This window comes from Cyrtonyx montezumae, unplaced genomic scaffold (assembly GCF_038088225.1).
Source record: "Cyrtonyx montezumae isolate F1298 unplaced genomic scaffold, pur_monq_1.0 scaffold_10, whole genome shotgun sequence".
In the NCBI taxonomy this organism is placed as follows: domain Eukaryota; kingdom Metazoa; phylum Chordata; class Aves; order Galliformes; family Odontophoridae; genus Cyrtonyx; species Cyrtonyx montezumae.
Window position 1 is genome coordinate 31,569,564 of NW_027071826.1, and position 19,253 is coordinate 31,588,816.

A 19,253-nucleotide genomic window follows, 5' to 3' on the forward strand; every position below is an offset into this window, starting at 1 on the left:
TTTGATTCTTGAAGTGTAATTTTCTCCTTTCATAGCTTCAGTGTGCAAGACAGTAAAGATTAAGTTTTGCAGAAGTACCTCCAAGTTTTGGAGCCTATGTCATCTGAGTAGGGCTGAGATACAGCTATTCAGCACTTAAAGATGAGAACAGCGTAGGGAGTGATACACATGGCTGGAACTCTGCTCTGCAGTCTGTATTTCTGGAGCTTGCCACTGTAGTGGCACATAAAATACATTTTGTATCTACAAAAAAGCTCATCAGCAACTGCTATAGCAAAAAGCTATTTTTGTTTATCTTGTGTGGGACTTCATCCTACCTGTTTTGTCTTCTCTTTGGTATTTATGGATAATGCAAAGACTTTTCCTTAGAAGGTTTATGACCACAATAATAATGATCTTTCCTGGTATTTCATTGCTGCAAAGGAATGAGGGCAAGAGCAACAACAAAAAAAGCCCCACATGTTATGTCTGACTCTTAGCAGTGGCTGTTGAGACCTAGGGATGTGTATAGTTGCCAGAAGCCCTCAGTACTGCTTTCAAGGGTCTTCTTGCTTACCTGCTGAGAACATGCTCCTTCAGTGCATTATGCACAGAATGTTAAATATTTCACATAAAGTTACGTGGGGATGCGTGAGTGAAAGATGTGTTCTGCAGCATTACAACATACACTAGAAATGGTTTAAGTGGATTTTGTTTGTTTTCCCTTGGTAGCAGCACTCAAAAATTTGACCCCAGTTTAATTCTTTCAAGCCTCCCAAACAAACCAGAAGTAGTGGTTCTTCCAGAATGCTTTGCATTGCTGTGGGAGTGAGGTTTTTTTTAGATGTCATAGGTTGGTGGTGTTTGTGCAACTACTTCTCACAATAATTTTTTTTTTACTTGATTTGGAAAGAATAGCTGGGTTGTGTTGACAAATGGTGTATGTTGATGAACTTCCTGAGTGTTCATCTCCAGCAGAAATCACATGGGAACTTCTGGTATTCAGTGTAAATCAAACTCCATCTGCAGTTAAGTTAGTAAGCCACTTTTTTTATACCCCTTTGTAGGTATATCTGGATTTATTGTAATACAGGTAGCCAAAAACAGTTCTGAGAGCAGTCTATAATGTAATGAAAGTGCTACATGCTTCTGCCAAATGTAGCTATGTGGTGTAAGTTGATATTATATTTAATAATAGCTCATTCGGAGCAAGCTTGATATTCTGCAATTTATGTACTAATGAATATTGCTTATGCTGAAGAGGCTCTGTCTTCTGAAGACTTAAAATGTCTATTCCTGAAGATGTATAAATCCAAATACAAAGAGTAAAAAGTTTCACAAAGAATAATGTAGAATATGAATGTTGCTTTTACATGAACATACTACTACTTTATTAATAATACCCAAATCTCTAGATTATAGGGATTAATCAGACTAGGAGATTGCTTTAGGTTTTCTGTCCCTAGTCTATCAACACTACAGTCAAAAATGTTGTATGAGTAATATCTACAGTTTTTAATAGTGGAATAATGCAGGTGAGAAGAACAGTGAAGAAGAACTGATATTCTGAGTTCTCTCTTTAGTATTAGTATGGAAATTTGTCTATCAGGCTGGTTTAAAAAAAAGTTTTGTTCAGAAATCAGAACAGATGGCTTCATTGTCATAGTTATTCCCTGCTTGACAGGGTTTGCATTTACAGGTTGATGTGACTCGTTTGATGTAACTATAAATATTCTTCTCATCTTGAACTTTTCATACATTTCAATCACAACACTGAAGTCTTGGGATTTACTTCTGAATTTTCTTGTTTTTTCTGTTGGTTTTTTTTCAGTGATTGCATTTGCTTTTTAGAGAGTATACATTTTTTGTCTCTGCCCTGTTTCCAGTGAAACTTTATATTTGATGTATTCCTCTGCTTTATAGTTTTTCTCCTTTGTTGCCCATGTGTCCACTTATAACTTTCCTCAGAATCTGACACTAGGTCTGTCTTCTAATTTTCCTCTTTTGTTTGTAATGCTATAAGCCATTACATCACTTTTTCAACAGAGAGATTTAAGAAATACTTGGAATTTTTGGTCTAATAATAGCATGTAATCCATGGTGACTAATAACTATATATTGAAGATATGGACTGAACAAATTCCTTTCTCTACTTATGTACCTTAACACTATTTTAAAAACCTGAGAATAAACTTTACAGAAATCACAACTGTGGAGAAAACATAAAGTAATGAACACTTGCATGGGAAACCAAGCTGTTGTTGCTGCTGACTGTCACAGACTCTTTTATTCTCTCGCAACTTTGTCTTCTGAAGAGAAGTATGGCTTCTGCTAAATACAAAAGGGCAAAATTTCAGCTATTTTCTTTAGCAAAATTTGTTCAAGCTTAGAAGCCACATTTCATTGACTGTATGAATGCATGAGCCATAAACATTGCTGTCAGTGTTGACAGTGTTTGTAGGGTTGGTTGTTACCAGTGGTTAAAAAAAAAGACATCTTCCAGTTTAACAGTGAGGAATGGAGTGTCCAGTTATTATTTGTTGCACACACAAGTCTAACTGTGCTTCACTGGAATAATTTTCAAAACAGTATAGACTTCATGACATATTTTCTTTTGAGAAGAATGAGGGATATTATTTCTATTTTGTAGTTGATCTTTTGTTTTATCTTTGTTTTCTAATCAGAAAACTTTGCAGTTTTTCTGTCAAATTCTATGGCTTTCCATATCAGTACTTTTACTTGTCATGTCTTTCCAGGAAATAATTTATGCATATGTCAGAGTACATCTGGTGCTAGGTTTAGCATTTTAGCTTAGCCAAAATGAAATAAGCCTTGTTAATATATTAAAGCTTGGAAATTCTGATTTGTTTTTCATTTTTCCAATCTCATGCTTCATGATTTTCAGTCTTAAAGCTTAGATTAGAAGTTATGATAGATTAGCACAGGATGATATAAATGTCTTTTTCGGTTTGTATGCATAAATATTTTTCTGTAAAAGCAAATATTTATCTTTTGTTTGTTAAAGGTAATTGTATTGTACCGTGAAGTGTTGAAGTAAGTCCTTCTGACAGCTTTTATTTTTAATACTGAGGAATTAGAAATTTACATGTAAATTGAATTGTTTTATGTACTATAGAAAGAGAAATTCTAGGAAGTCATAGCCCACAGGGAGGATAGTTGAGGCTGCGCTCTGGTATTCCGAGAGCGATGTGAGTTAGTTGCCATTCTAGATTTTTCTCCAGAATATTTGAGCTCTTTATTGGGAAAGTATCATTCCAAATGCATAATCATGAACTGACATCATTTTGACTTAGTAAGTGATGGTTTGGCCTTCTTCCAATCGGAATGGAAATGAAAGAATGAAAGGAAGGGAAAATGTTATTTTTAGTGAATATATGTGCAGATGCACACAGTTAACAACACTAGTCAAAACTATGTTTTCCTCTTTGAAATTAGAGAAATTTTATTTGGGAGTAAGTTTGGAAGGGTTCAGTTTGTTATGAAGGTGTCAGTAGGCTTCTACCTCTTACTTTGTGCATCTCTGGGAAATAGGTTTGCATTTCTAATGTGCACTTTGAACTTCAGATCTGGTTTGTTTTTTTTCCTGTTCTTGAGAATGGTTAGTGTTGGCGGCTCAAATGCACGTGGTGTCATGCAGAAGATATTTAAGTTTCTTGATGTTAGTGAAGTGTAGTGCTCCATGACAGAAGATTAGAGAAAGCAGAAAAATGAAAACTTTAGAAACAAACATTTCGTGAACTGGAAGTCTTGTCATAACTTATTTAAAACAAACAAGCAAAACACAAACTGAAAGTGCACAATCTGTTATCTCTCCGGATCTAAATTTTGTACATATACATATATATAAAAATGTTGGATTTATTTTCTTGATGTTTAGGCTAAGTGAATGAAAGTGACAACATTGAAAGTGTGAGCTGTAGGCTAGAGGTGTGTTTAAAAAAAAACGACTGTCCTACTGAGATTTTTTTATATAAACATAAAAACATATTACTTTGTAAATATTATAGGAAGCTTGCTTATATTAAAGCAAAACAATTTCCCCCGATTAAACAGGTTTTAGAGTATGGTAGTGGCTATTGGAGGAGATACATCCTGCTACTTGTGAACTCAGGAGCAGCTGTTCTGCTCCTCTTCCTTAAAGACAATTAGAAATAAAAATAATATATATTAACATAATTCCCATACCTGTTTTTTAATCCTGTATTGCTTTGTAGGGTGGCTTTTTTTTTTAATAACCTTAAAAGCTCTGTTTTCTTAATCTGGTACCTCTCCACACTTAAAGGATAATCCCTTCTGCACAACTGGCTTTTTTCAATTTTTAAGTCATGGTTTCAACATGTTGCTTGAGGTGTTGTGTAATGTTAGGAGACTCAGTGTTCCTTGCCTGAAAAGCTCTGACATCTTTTTGAAACAACTAATAGATTTGCTTAGTGATCTGGAATGTCAGGAGAAGTGTATGTGTACTGACCAGAACTTTTGAGATAAATCCAAAATCCTTTGGCAGATTATGTTGAAAGCTACACCAAAACCTACTTATCATTTCTTTAAGCTTTATGATAGAAACTCCAGTGAATGCTAAAATTATTTGCCTTTGCAGATTTAAATTTCATCTCAAAGTAGATAGGAATTTAGATTGTGGATGTTTTTTGTTTTTGCAGGACTGTGATTGTTTTTAAATTTTCCACTTATATTTAATTTTTTTCCTCCTTTCTTGGTACCCCCAAGAGATTGCCTTTGTCTGTTCAGCAGGTAAACTTGCTTTGCTGGTAAATGGGAGCTGTTTAGGAAGGACCACTAGTGTTTCTATAAGCTAGCTTCAAATTGCAGAAGGTGATGTTTGCCGATGAAAGGTTATCAGAATAAAAACACTTGTCCGTGTTAAGTATGCTGCCTTGGAGAATTGCAGTTGAATGCTTTTGCTAAATAACTGCAAATGATAATTAAAATGTAAATAGTGGCCATTACTACCTTAATGGTAATTAAGGTGTTTACATTTCGGTGAAGATCAGTTGCTGTTCTTTATTCTGTGTTGCTTAACTGTGGTCTGATTAGTAGAAATGCATGGTGTTTTGCATCTGAAGTCAGTAGAAACTATATTTTGAGTGTATGATTTGTGTGTGCTGCTGTATGCACTGGAAAAGCTGAGATCTACAAATCGGCATCAGAAGTCAGTGATTTTGACCTCCTGTGCTTTAACTCAGCCTATCAGAAAGAAAAGTCAGAAATCCTGCTGTGTTGTTTAGTCTTATTAAGTACTTATCCAGTACTTAAGATATAAAAGCCAGAAAGAAATATAAGATATTGAACTGTGTATTAAAATGAAGCGTAAAGATTAATGATTTATACTTTTACTGATGTATTGCTGAAATATGTTTAAAAGCAGTCATCACCTATTCACACTTACAGTGGAAGTCTGATCACTTTCACCTCATGGTTTTCTTGAAAATACCGGAAAGAATTGAATTAAGTATTAATATTTTGACAGTGAAATGCTTAACTGTAATAGTGGTCTTGAAGAAATTTCTTCATGTAGCTTCTTAGCTGTTAAAGCCAATTATAGGTTGACGTTTCATGTACAATATTCACTTGATAACCTCTGGTTTCTTAGCAGGCTCTTGTTCCGTGCTCTTTATTGTTGGAGCTCTGGCAGTAGCACATGGCAGTAGTAGGTTGTTATTCCCTGTAGACCGGTGCTACATTCTTTTCTAGTAACGTCTGAAAACTTAATGGCAGGGATAGTTTGACTTGAAGGGCTTAAGAGAACTTGAGATGCTCTGCCTGTAATCTTCCCAGCACCCCTCCATGAAAAGTCCTGCTCCACCAGTGTTTTCCTTTGTTTTTGCTTGATGTAATCCTTGATTTTCTCAGTCTTGAAACAGGCTTCTTGTCTACTAAGCTGTGAGATATATATATTTTTTCCCTTTGAACATTTTAATTTTCCCTTTGCATTTTTTTTTTGTGGAAGTTTTTTTTTTCTTGCCTGTCTATGCCAGTTTTCTTTGTGACCTGTTGGAGCCCTCTAGTGCTCCTCATTCAAATTGGTTAGGCTAAGGGTCTTCAGCTTAGGAGGGCGTCTGAGGTTGTAGGCATGCTGTGAAGCAGTTCAGGGCTGAAATTGCAAAGATGATCCTGTTTAGAATAAAACTTAAGGAGCACGAGTGGGTTTAGGGGAGGGAGAATTTGAAGAAAACGAAACCAAAGGAACAACCTTCCCCTGACTCTTGCATTCCTGTAAACAGTTTTCTTCACAGTGTTGCTTTGTAGGTGGACCAAACTCTTGATGGGGAGGTGGAGTGGAGGGAGAAGTTGAAAAAGCAAAACCACCTGTGTCTTTATCTGTCTGCTTCTCCTGCTTTTCCAAATCATAGGATAACTACTGTTAAGAATGCAACATGCATTTCTTCATGTTCGTGAGGGAAAATGAATGCAAACTATCTTATTTTGTCACAGTGACTGCTTGAGAGATGTGATAAAGTAAAACTCAGCTCTGCTTGTTTGGCAGAAGTTATGGTATTCAGAAGAGAATTTTGTAGTGAGAATGAGGGGCAGCCTTACTAGGCTGTCTTTCAGTGTTCTCTTACTGTTATCTATTTAATGAGGGAAATTGTGAGCTCAGACTTTCTTCTGTGCTGTGTGTAAATAAAAGATGGAATATCTGATACTATTGAAACCTGGTTGTTTCAGTTTGGGAAGAGAATGGAGTTAGCTGTACTTAAAAGACCCCTACACAAACATGCAGCCCTTCCCTGACCTTGCCCCGTTTTCTCCTGCTTTCCCTTCCTGGATCTCTACTAATAATTTTGTTCAGTGCTGCTGTCTTGCAGCAGTTTATTTCAACAGTCAGTGCATAAGCCACTTTTCTTGTTGCAAGTGGAATTCGTTAATTTGGGGAGGGTCAGGGGGAAGAAAGGAGTCTTAAGTTACTTTGTACATAAATAGGATGGGTTCTTCTTTGACCTAAAGTCTGTCTTGATGCAGCAGCACAAGCCAGCGAGGAGACTGTCACATTTCGACGTGAACGCAGCACATTTAGGCGTCAGGCAGTACGACGCCGGCACAATGCAGGGAGTAACCCTACCCCTCCTACATTGCTCATCGGATCACCCCTCAGGTAGGGTATCTAAATGTTCCACCATATTTAGCATGCATGCAGCAGACCACTTCTCCTCACACCCACCAGTGTTGCCAGAAAGGCATTTTTTTTACTTCCTTCCCCGCCATAACCTCCTTGAGCTGTCACTGCATGTCACTGTGGGCTTGTTGAATTGTGCATGTATATGTGGCACTATTTTCAAAATTATCAGGATAGCCAGTCTCTAACGTTACAGTTAATTTTAGATAATAACAAAGTGAACTAATGCTAACAAACTCCATGTTTTTGTCAAAAACTTTAGAAACTTTAAAGAAAAAAGACCCAAGAACATATCATTTGTCTGACTTGATTTTGCTGTTCTCTTTCCTTTAAGAGAGTAAGCCTTAGGGTCTAGTGTCTTAATAGTCACTTCTCATGTATGTAGATAATGAGAGAGAAGCACTTAAAGTACAAACGAAAAACTGAGGCAGGACATTGTGAAGAATTAAATACATGCAAAGAATCCAAATGTAAAAGGTAAACGTTGTGTGAACATGCTCTAACTTTTTTCAGGGGAAGAGAAACAACAGAGTAATAACAATGCTTCTGCTACCAAACACATAGTAGTGTTGCTTGGTATGAAATTGGTGTGGCACTGAATGCCTCGGCAGTGCTTACAATGTAGTATATACGTACACCTTGGGAATCTGTCACAAGCCCATTTAATAACAGTGCTGAGCACAGTGGCGTGTTACATACAGTAACTCTTCTCTCTGCTTGTGACCTCAAACAGTAGAAATGGTAATCTCAGCATAGTTTTAAGTTTCCTTTTTAAATCTTTTGGTTCTGTGATTGCCTCAAGTGTTGGAAAATCAGGCAAGCAGAACATTGCCTGTAGAAGAAGGAGCGTTTACCCATAAAATGAATTCTTCCAGTTAACATGATAGGTATACAGCATATACAGTTATTCCTTTGTGTTCTTAATAGTTGTACTATATATCCTAAACTAACTTTAAGCACTAGGATCAGTCCAGTTTTATGTTCTAGGAATATTTGTGCATTTTTTTTGTCTCTGTAAGATACTTTAGAAAGTGAGCAGATAAAACAGATGGAAATAGAGGTTGGGAAGAAATCTGGGTATCTTTATAATGCAACTGAAATAGCCAAGGGCTGAATTTACTGACTTCTTAGGATTTTCTTGGGAAAAAGAATGGTGAGAACAGTGCCTAGAATCTAACAAATGAAGGCTTGACTTCTGCATTGAGAATTGAATTGGATAGTGCAGTGTATGGCCTACGTTCATCATATGATTTCAGATAAGTTTGTTAACGTTTCTAGTCTTGCTGAACAAAGCATAGTGAATTTCCTAGTGAGAGATTTAAACTTTTATTAGGTCACTGCTGTTTTACTCCTAATGTTAAATTTCTCCTGCTGTGGGTTTTTTTTTTTTGGGGTGGTGCAGTTTTATGTATTGGTCAGTTAAGAGTTGTGTGGAGTAATTAGAGCTCCTTGCCTGGGAGAAGTTACATTGTGCACAGTGATGTGTGTGCAGCTGAATGACTGTCCTTTGGTTTGGAGCTAAGTTGTTTTAGGCCAGCTAAATGCCCAAGTGCTTCCTTATCTGTTTGATGTAAATTCTATTTGAACTGCAAACTGGAGTGTATCTGAAAATTTGTACTTATTACTGACTGTTTCAAATTTCTAGATTAGTAGTCTGACTTTCTTTTATATGGATAACTCAATTTTTATGTGATAGTTGTGTTACTTGAAATATAGCACAAATTTTTGGCTGGTTACCACCAAAATCCTTTCTTTACCACGACCAACTATACTGGTATTACTCATAATTGCTAGTGGTGAACTGCTTTTGTCTAGTTCTTAATGCTGCTAATCAATATGACATCCTAAGTTAACTTCTAACTACAATAGATTTACTAATTCTTAGTGGCTCTGATGTTACGTTTCTTCCTTCTTAATAGAAAAAATGTAGTCACCTAATCTAACTCTGACGTCAAATCAAACGTCATGGAGATGGCCCTAAAGAGAATGAGTTACACCTATTTGTTATTTATCTTTTACTTCCCTGTTGCTTCAAGTGCTACTTCTGTGGAATATCAGGTAGAGAATAGATAGGTATGATATGCCATCACGATTGGCAGTGATAGACCAGGTTTTAAGTGTTTAGTAAATTAGATGTGAGTGTATTTTGCTTGGATACTTAAGTAAACGAAAAAGAACAACAACAAAAAGGAAACAAAGGAAGCAAAAAAATTTCACTCACTCTCCTTTTATTCTGCCTAAGCATTGACAATGTTTTGAGCGCTTCAGACACAGTATGGATTGGCATCAGTTGTATCTAATTGTGTATGCATGTGTGTCTGGTAAAAGAATATAAGTGACTGTCTCAAAATTTTAAAAATAGTTTTGTTTAGACTGAATAACAGTCGCTTGCATATTTATGCAATCTGTTATTACCAATATTTTGCTTTGTTTTTACTGTGACAGATGTGGATAACCATGAAAGGACTTGTATATACCATTTGATACCTAGCTATGAATAAATGGGAAGACAGCACTGTTTTGGTGTTGCTGATAATGCCTAAGTGAGACAGTGACAATTGGCAAGTCTGTGAGCTTCCATAGGGCTTCTGTTGCCATATAGCCTTGTCTAGAACAGTAAAATACTGACTTAAGCTTTAGATTTTGATATGTTAGAATGTGGTTTGCAATTTTTAACCTCATCAGCTGTATGCATGTCTGTTGTATTTTGCATGAGCTGTTTTTAACACCTAGTCTTGATAGTTATTTTCATATTTTGCAGTGATGCTCTAACAAAAAGTGAAATCTACTGTTCTAGAGAATAGTTACAAGCAACTGCCTCATATAGATGCTCTCAGATCTTAGTAAGATCTTATTCTTTTAGTTGTCTTCTCACTTGCCAGCTGTAGCATCACACTGTATGTAGTAAGATAATAAAAGCAGTAGGTGGTTAAGACTGTTTCACAAGGGAATGCTCTAAGACACGATAAAAGATTTGTTTTAACAAATCCTGATATAATTTTATATTCTATCTTGATTAAAAAGCTTATTTCTTAATCTGAAGAACTGACTTCTAGCTAATGACTGATATAACTTCTCTAAACGTATAAAATAAGGCTAATAAAACCATCAACTTTGCAACATAGCTCTGATGTGCATGATGCTTCTATTTGGAGACATTGCCACGTTTAATGTTAAGTTGCTTTAAAAATATTGTTATACTTGTTAAAATAGTTTAGCATTAAGAAGGTTATGAAGAGGACTGACTTTTTCAGGTGTTGTCTACTAATAGCCTTAATCTTCAGAGCAATATGAAAGTTTAAGTTGAATTTCTAACTCACGTTTAGAATAATTTTGTTGTGGTAAGGAGTTCTGAGGAACAAAATTATTGTCAGGGCAGTACTATCAAAATAACTTTAAAATAGTCCTAGAACTTTTGCCAGTTAATGTCTTGTTAGCAGCATTCTAAATACTTCCTCCCTCCCCCCAAAAAAATCTGGTTCTACTGGTTTAACTGTGGTTATCCACAAGGTATGTTGCTGATGTCTGGTTTCCAATTAATCTTAAAAACATCTTATAGGAAGAGTGCAGAGTAATATCAAGGAAGGTGGTGATGTTTTGACAATGAAAGCAAATCAGTTGAAGTCATATCTCCATGAGATATCTCCATGAGCAACCTAACTATTGGGGGAAAGAGTATAATCACAGGCTATGCTTAGACTAACCACCAGTAGCTTGCTTTTGCAGCCATAAATGAAAACTGGTAAGAATAGCATCTCCCCAGCTCACCCTCAGGCATAAAGAGTGGCACTTCCCAGAGGTGGAGTGGGAACTGTATCTTTGTATCTTCTAGTGTAACGCTAGTGTCCAAACAAGTTGTTGTGCAGAACTTCTGGGTTATCTTAACCCTAATAAATGGCTTCTGAATGCTATAATTTTAATTCTTCCTTTTTTTTAAGTGTTGTTTTGCTTCACTTTAGCTATTTCCTTTCCTTCCCGGTAATGTTTCCCCCATCCGTGTTTTCTCGTAGCCTTCAAGATGGTCAGCAAGGCCAGCAGTCCTCCTCCCAGGCCAAAGTGCAGTCCCGCTCCCCCTCCCAGGCAGCAGTGCTCAGCGCTAGCACCACCTTGCTGGTGAGAAATGGGAGTGTCCACTTAGAAGCATCACATGCCACTGCATCTGCTGTAGGCGGTAGCAGTTTGCACGATGGACTTGGTATGCAGGCCTTATGTAACCTTGGTGACATGGAAGTTTTAATACAGCAGCTATATTGGTAATAATGCAGTGAAAAACAGTTAATTAACTTTTGTTTCTGGATCTAGGAGGTCCGTTTCTTAGAAAGGAGCATTGTTGATAAATGTCCAGCCTTTATCATCACGTTTCCAGACAGTCTAACAAATTTGCAATGAGAAATGTTTAAGGATGCATAAGTAGCAATGCTATGAGGTCTTTGTCTTTGAACAACATAGCACGTGTAACACTGGTATCCTTGCATTGTCAAAGAAATTGGGGTGAGATTGTTAGGAACTTTGGGGGACTTCTGATTCCTGAGAAGATACTTATTGTCACTAGGAACCCTTGATCTTTCAAAAGAATCTTGCTTAGTTTTTCTATGGAAAAAAAAATTTCACTTGAAGGAGGGTAGTTTTAATGTGTGTGTTGAAGTAGGAGATTAAGACAAGAAAAAAATATGGATCTTCTTATATCAGTTGCTATCATTTCCTGAAGTCCTGTGATGCTCCCCTAGTTCTTTATGGTCTGTTTTATGTAATATTCCTAACTGCTTATTAGTTTCTCTGTAGTTAATAACATTGCTAGGGAGAAGGAAATTCAGATTGTTATAGGAAGTGACTGATCTCCTGTGACATAATAATGTGGGGGAAGGTGGGGAGAAATTCCTGGCCTGCATCTTTGTAGTTATCTGTTCATGGCCTGAATTGACGATGACTTCATCATTAAGGTGGAATTCCTGCTCAGATTGCTATAATGGCCATGTTTGGAGCTGCTGATTGTTAGTGATGGTATTCTGAACAGCTGCCAGCTGTGGTAACATAGAAGTGAAGCTTGATTAGTACACTGATTAAAAATGCTAGTTACAGATTTTTCTATAACCTCGTTCTTTAAAGGTAATTGATTTGTCATCTTGCTCCATTAATGGGGAAGATTTCAAGAGTTGCTGGGCTGTGGTTTCCCCTTTAAATAAGAGTTTGGTTAGCAAGTTGCCATTCTTCGCTACCTACTATCTACAATATAAGGAAAATATATATATAAGCAAGAAAGAAAACAATTCTGATTTTCTCTGAAATGTGTTTATAAAATGTTACTACAGATGTGTTAAATGATACAGCCTGCTTATCTGATACTTACGTTCTTGTTTTATTTGTGACTCTGACTGTTATCTAGATATACTCTGAAGTCTTGATTTTTCTGAATCTCTAAACTGTGAAAGCTTACCACACAAAGTTCTACAAGTTCTTTGAGCTACTTAATTAGGAGACTTTTATTTCTAGTTTGAAATAGTTATTGGGATATAACTGAAATCCAGGGATACTGCAGTCGTATCTATTCAAAATGGGTGTTATGACTTGTTAAAGGTGCTAGTGTTGCATTTGTTAGATATGGCTCATATTGCCTGCATTTTGATCAAGCTTTGTAGAATTCAGAATTTTATGTATAATTGTTCAATTTGAATTATTTAAGAGCTTACATTCACTGTGATTAAAAGGAAATTGAAGTAGATTCAGCATTGCATGTAGGCTCTCCTAGTACTCCCTTCTGCTGCACTTGGAATGGAATACGTTTGCAGTCTTTACAAGCGTGCATGGCTAAATCTATCTGAATTTCTGTGTGTCCAATGCTACGGAGCAGGATATTGCCATTGTGAGGCAGAAAAATGTCAGGGTCTGCTCAGTTGAATATATCCTTATTACATATCAGATTTTGTTTGTTTTGAAGCTTCAAGCATCTGTACTTCTCGTGTGAAAATTATTGCAGCAAAAATCTGTTTTTATTCTTAAAAATGAGATTCTTTGGTTTCTATAGCAGGCTTTAAAAAAAGTGTTATGAACTAATGCCTGTTCTCAAAGTGTTTTCTATGATGGATATTCTTTTATTAGAGCAGAATAGCTGACAAAATGGGGCAGGTTTCACGTATACAATTCCTTCATCAGGCTTGACAAGAAGGGAGATGATCCTCCTTTATAGCTGTGATACATGCCTTTTATTCTCAATCAGGGCTGAAATAAAACTACTGCTCCATTTCCCTCAAGTCTACAGAGTGCTGGTTATCTCATAATGGAGGATGACCTTGTTACATTATTTCAGAGTGTTCTTGGGGGAAAGGGAAGATAGTACCTTGTTCTGTATTTTTGTTTTAACTTTTTATGATGATGTTAATCACCATAAAAATAGAACAATTAAAATGCCAAACGTAGCAAATAAGGAGATATATAATGCACATATAGATATACAGTGTACACAATTTCTTTTCTTACTGAAATTGTTACCATTTTCCAGTTAATCTGGAATAAAATGAATCAGGTTGTGTTTGCATTTAAAAACTTTTTTTCTAGTGCACAAATGCAATATATGCTTCTGCATTTTTTTCCACACGTGTGCTGATATGAAGCTGTAGCTCTAAAGATGGCACACTTTTTTTGTTTATTGGTTTAAAAGACTAATTAATTTGGTTCTGGTGATGTATTCCATGAAGGATGAATCTTAATGGGTTATACCCAATTTACATCCAGTCTCATAACGACTGTACATACGTAACAGTTGCTGGGCAATTGTGCTGAATAAGGCAAGGAGAGCTTTGAAGCATTATTTTTGGTCTACAGATTCCATGTAGAAAGACTTGTACACATTGTTGTTGCTTTGTGAACGATGAGGTGGAAGGAATTTGAAAGGGTAGAGAAAGAAGACTGGCATGGAGCAGTGAATAAGAAATAAATCATAAGAGGAATGAAGGACAAAAAAAACCTTTTGGAATGATTGCAGGGTTGATTAACATATAATGTAAATACAGCAGACTACAAAATGGACACCACAACTGAAATGAATGATGGTCTTCATAGCCATAGTAAGCTAATGCCTTTTATTCTCATAAATATCTCATCTTCAGTGTGTAGGTGAAGGTTGGCATTATTGAGCTCTCGCATTGGAGGCTGTTACAACTTGTGAACTAGTTCCAGTACTAAGCTACTAGAATAGATGTCTGGTTTGTGAAACTAGGGTGAGATAACAGCCTGTTGTCCTCACGTAGGTGGTCATCTTATTTATTTGCCTTAAGTAGTAGTCACCTGGAGCTTTTTGATGCAGCTGTACTGCAGCGTTTGCTTCTAGTTGGTATCACTTGTGTGAGCAATAATATCTCAGACTTATTTAAGTATTTTGGTTTTTAAAGGCAATTACGTGGTGGTGTTGAAGATCAGAACTTCCCATACTGCCTTTACAGGTAGACATCTGTGATAGTCAATTATATCATTAAAACAACTTAGAATCAGTTTCTCAGTGCTTGATTATAATTAAGTGGACTTAATTTAGTGGATGGAGAAGTATTTTCAAAGGTATATGTGAAAGATATACTCATTTCCCATTGCTCCTATGGAAAATTTCCCCTTTGTAGTTTGTGGAATTGTGCCTATGAGGTTACCCTTATGATAAATAGGATAAGGATAACCTATAAGGTTACCCTTATGATAAATTTCATATGAATTTAAAATTGAACACCTTTGAAGTGTCGAAACTGAAAACTTCTAAGTTTCAATGTTGCGGCTGAAGGTAAATTCTGACCTTGGTTAATGATATTTCCTTGCATGCTATAGAATAATCAAATTTTGGTAGGATTTCTCGTCCTGAGTAGGATTTAAAGTAATATAATTAACTACTACATATTACAGTACTGTAATGATTCTAATGGTGATACAGACTTCAATATGTGCAAAAACTGAAAACTGTTAGCAACTTTCAGAACTACTGTGGAAAGTTTGAAGCAGAAATATTTATTAGATGGAAAATTAAGAAATGTGCTAAAAATAATATGGCTGAAGGAAAACATGGAACTACCACTTTAGGCAGATGCTGAGCCACTTGTCTTGTAGATTCAGTCTGTGTAAGCTCATCATTCTGTTGCTTTCATTGATTCCCATATCTGTGGGAACATCAGTCTGTGCAATGTGTGAACCTTTATGTGACTGTCTTTGGACTCGGTGATGAGATACCTCTGTTCTACGTAGCAAACCAATTTGTTTCTAAGGAAGAACATTGGTCTTTTCTCCACTTCGTGCCATAACGCTGATGTATTTTGGAGTTGTATCTGAGTATCGGTTGCTTGGGTTTGTTATTTTTGTAATGTGGTCCAGGTAGAGTACTGTGAAGAATCCAGAGCCCTCCTTTGAGATGGGGTTAGGTGAAAAGTTACAAGCATTTCTGTTTACTGTACAAACATTTGGCTGAATTTCTTTACTGTTAAAGTAAGGCTTTGCATGGTGTGTTCTCAACTTGATAGTTCTACAATCCTCAAAAGAGGAAATTTGCAGCCGCTACACTGTGATGCTAACAAAAACGTTTAAGATAACTGTGAGAGATCTAGGAATAGGAGGGGGAGAAAATCGTTAGGGCAATTCTCAGAAGCTGGGTGTATCTGTGTGTGCTGAGTGTTTGTGAGCATCAGGATCCCTCTAGAGTGCTGTGAGGAGACTGCCATATGTCGCACAGCTGCTGAAACTCAAGACTTCAGGAGCTCCTCAGCCATGCCTTATGGTTTGCTTCCTCAGCAGCACTAAGCAGTTCTGTAATCTTTTTCATTTTTTTATTTATTGCTTTCAATGAGTTCGTTTATTTTTTTTCTGGTGGATTGTTGTTTGTTTGTGTGTGCGTAAAGAGCAGCTTTGTTTCATTGAGAAGCCACACGAAAACTTTCATTAGGAAATCTACTTCAGTAGAGGGATTAATCGCAGGTGTAGCAAAACCAGACTCTTTCACAGTTTGTGTGCACATAATTGGAATTAAGCTGTTGTTTGTCTGTTGAAATCATCTGCTACATCTTTGTTTACTGGATTTGTTTCATGCCCTATTTAATCAGCGATACAAAAGCAGTAAACGTTGATAATCTCAAATGATTTGGGTGTGAGGGAGCAGTGGATGTTTCATTGCATGAAGGTTTTTATGCTAAATTTTCTCAAGTTTTGAAGTCTTTTCCATTTTACTTGTTTCCTGCACTGTGCTATACATCTTTTCAAGCAAATTCATTTGATGTAATATCTCAGTTAAAGGGACTGGAAAGCTATATCTTGTAAATATATTCTGGTTTCTGTGATCCAGCATCTCATAAATGTAGATAATAAATTTACTGTCTGTCAGTTCAGCTTGTGCAAAAACATGAAGAATGTAAAGTAACCCAGACATCGTTTCTTTGAAGGACTGGTTGATTGAAAGACTTCTTCACTAACATGGTATATGCACAATTTTGTCCTGCAAACTGTAGTATTTTATCTAATATCTTCTTGTTTGCTGTTGGAATCCTTTATTTATTTATTTATTATTGCAGTTCAGTGAACTCCTATGTAATTAAAGCTATTGGTTGTGGGGAAGGAGGTTCCTAATGTCTTCTTCCAGCTTGAGTTTAAAACTTCAGCAACAGATGTTCACTACGTTATGCATTAAAAACAAGGGGATACTTAACTAAATCGCTTCATTAAGTTCTTAGCTAATTAAAAAAGTCACTTGAACAAAACAAAAAAAACCTACAACCAAAACCACCGTAACTTTAGAAGTGAATCTTCTACTCATGTTTCTTTACAAATATCTGTAGCAGAGGTATATTGAGGGAGAGCTGTTGTGTTACTGTGTTCTGATGCATTCTGTACACAACTATTGAACCATATGTGGCTTCTGTGTCTGTATGGAATCTTCCTTCTCCGTACTTGTGTGTCTAGCTGGTGAGGAGAGAGAGCCTGGTGAAGGTACTGAAAGCTCTTAGCTTGTTAGATGTTTCTCCTGGGGCTGCTTGTTATTCTGTATCTTCGGGAGATCAGGCTTCAGGATGTGTAGTTGTGAGGTGTATATAGACTTTTGCTTCAAATGCTCCGGTGTAGTTTTTTTTCTTTTTACTGATTAAGCAGTTCTTAAAATATTGCCTGCTCTGCATTATGAACTGAGTAAAAGGCTTTGAGTGAGGAGAGATGGAGGAGTTGGCAGAGCTGTATGAGGTGATTACAGTTTCAGAATTGTCTTCCTGCATTCTGAGCAGAAATATATTAAACTGACCTCTGGGGAAATTGCAGTCCTTATCTCTCTGATCACATTGTTGTAGAGAGAAGGGCGCTGTAGAAACGTCACCTTGTGAGTAAGGTAATTTACCATCTGAGTTAGCACCTCAGTCTGGTTCTTTGTTAATTGTGTATTTAGAAATAGAGTTGGTATTGAAAACTTTTTTGAATGAACAATATCTTGAGGAAACTTGGAGTTGTTGGAACTCCTTTATAACAATAATGACTCATCACAGAGGGTAGATTGTGGTCTTCTGATCTTACACTGAAGCGTTTGCTTCTGCTTTGTGGAATAAATTTTCTTCCATTCCTTTTTTACTTTTTTTTTTTTTTTAAGAGATATAACTAATGAAGCATCTCTGGTCACTTTATTCACCCTTTGGGTTTCTTTCCAAATAGATGCGTACCTCTCAAAAGAATGTTAATTTGAACACTTGAGGAATCTCTGCCATAGCATGATTCCTCTGTGCTGATGAATGACTGATCATTCTCATGAGGCTGTAGGGGAAAGGACTGGAGGAGTTTGTCATTGCAAGTTGTTTTCCTGGTTATTCTTTAAGGATGGGGTGTGGAAGAAACTCATCTTTTGCTTTTGTTGTGTTAATGGTGACATCTTGTAAATATGAACACTTTTTCTAGTTCTTCATTGCTGTTTACTGCATATATATGTTGTGGAAGAAGGCTAAATCACTTGTATCTTCTCTGCACTGGTGACACATTAACATGTTACCACATTTTATATTCTGACACTGATAAAAAATTAGATCTAAATCGAGCTTAATTATCTGATGTAGAAAAATCTAATGACAATGGGATGAAATATCATGAAATGTTGACCTCTTCTTGGCTTTTTTTTTTTTATAGGTAAGTTCAGTTCTACGCTCTACGAGACAGGGGGCTGCGACATGTCACTTGTGAACTTTGAGCCAGCCGCAAGAAGAGCGTCTAACATCTGGTGTGTGTGAAGGCCAGTCAAGAGTGGTGATTCTTGTCTTACTGCAACAAAATCTTTAAGAGTATTTATTATGAACATAAAAATCTTTATAAAATATTCTCTGCATTTTGTTTTTTACTTTTGAGACTTAAATGATTTTTAAGACCTGACAGTAATTGTGTATTTTTATCCATTTCATCAAATTTTGGAAAATGAAGATGAATACTGGTTCAAGTGATTAATGTCCAAACTGAGAACTTGACAAATGCATTTTTGATTGGCTTAACTGAGAGTCTTCCTCACAGAATTTAACTCAGATTTGGGGGTAGTAGGAAGCTATTAATTATTATAGCTATTAACTAATTTAAAAATGAACTTCCAATTGTGAAGCAAATGTAAACTGATAAGTTTGATCTCAAGTTCATAGATGGCATGAAACAATACAGGAAAATGTTAACATGCCTACAGCTAAAAAAATATTTATGGTGGACATAGGCAGCTACATACTGGAAAGTTCATTTGCTTTTGGAAAGATACGCTTCCTTTCTCTGAAGAGGATGGGAGGCAGAAGAAAGGAAAAAGAAACTAAAACCTTGGCCTTAAAATCCACTTCACTACACAGAACTGCTCAGAACCTGTTACATCATGCTGAATGTTTAAATAGCTTCTGGATTTATGAAGTAATGGATTTCGAAGCTTTCATCTTCAAATCTTTCCTGTGAAAGTGTGCAAGTGCTCCTTATGGGGTTGAACTTTGAGGAAGAAGTTCTGTATTCCTTGCACAAAGCTAGCGATGACTGCCTATATTGCTTGCATGTTCCAGATGCAATGGCTTTGCTGATGGCTGCTGTTACAAAGCTGTACATGCTATTGAGAGGAATAAACTGATCAAATCCAGATAATTGATTAACAGGATGAGAGAATAGCTCAGTTTCA

The 19,253-nt window shown here is 36.4% G+C and overlaps 1 protein-coding gene across 3 annotated transcripts in view; it reads left to right on the forward strand.

Moving 5' to 3' along the window:
* PCNX1 (pecanex 1) overlaps positions 1-19,253 on the forward strand; it is a 79,948-nt gene that overhangs the window by 25,912 nt on the left and 34,783 nt on the right. The window contains exons 7-9 of one of the 3 annotated variants that reach the window (XM_065754709.1): positions 6,979-7,111; positions 11,143-11,327; positions 18,248-18,338. In XM_065754709.1, coding sequence (XP_065610781.1) covers positions 6,979-7,111; positions 11,143-11,327; positions 18,248-18,338 — 409 coding nt within the window. The remainder of the gene's footprint in view (positions 1-6,978; positions 7,112-11,142; positions 11,328-18,247; positions 18,339-19,253) is intronic. The other 2 variants (XM_065754710.1, XM_065754712.1) reach the window with 2 other exon arrangements.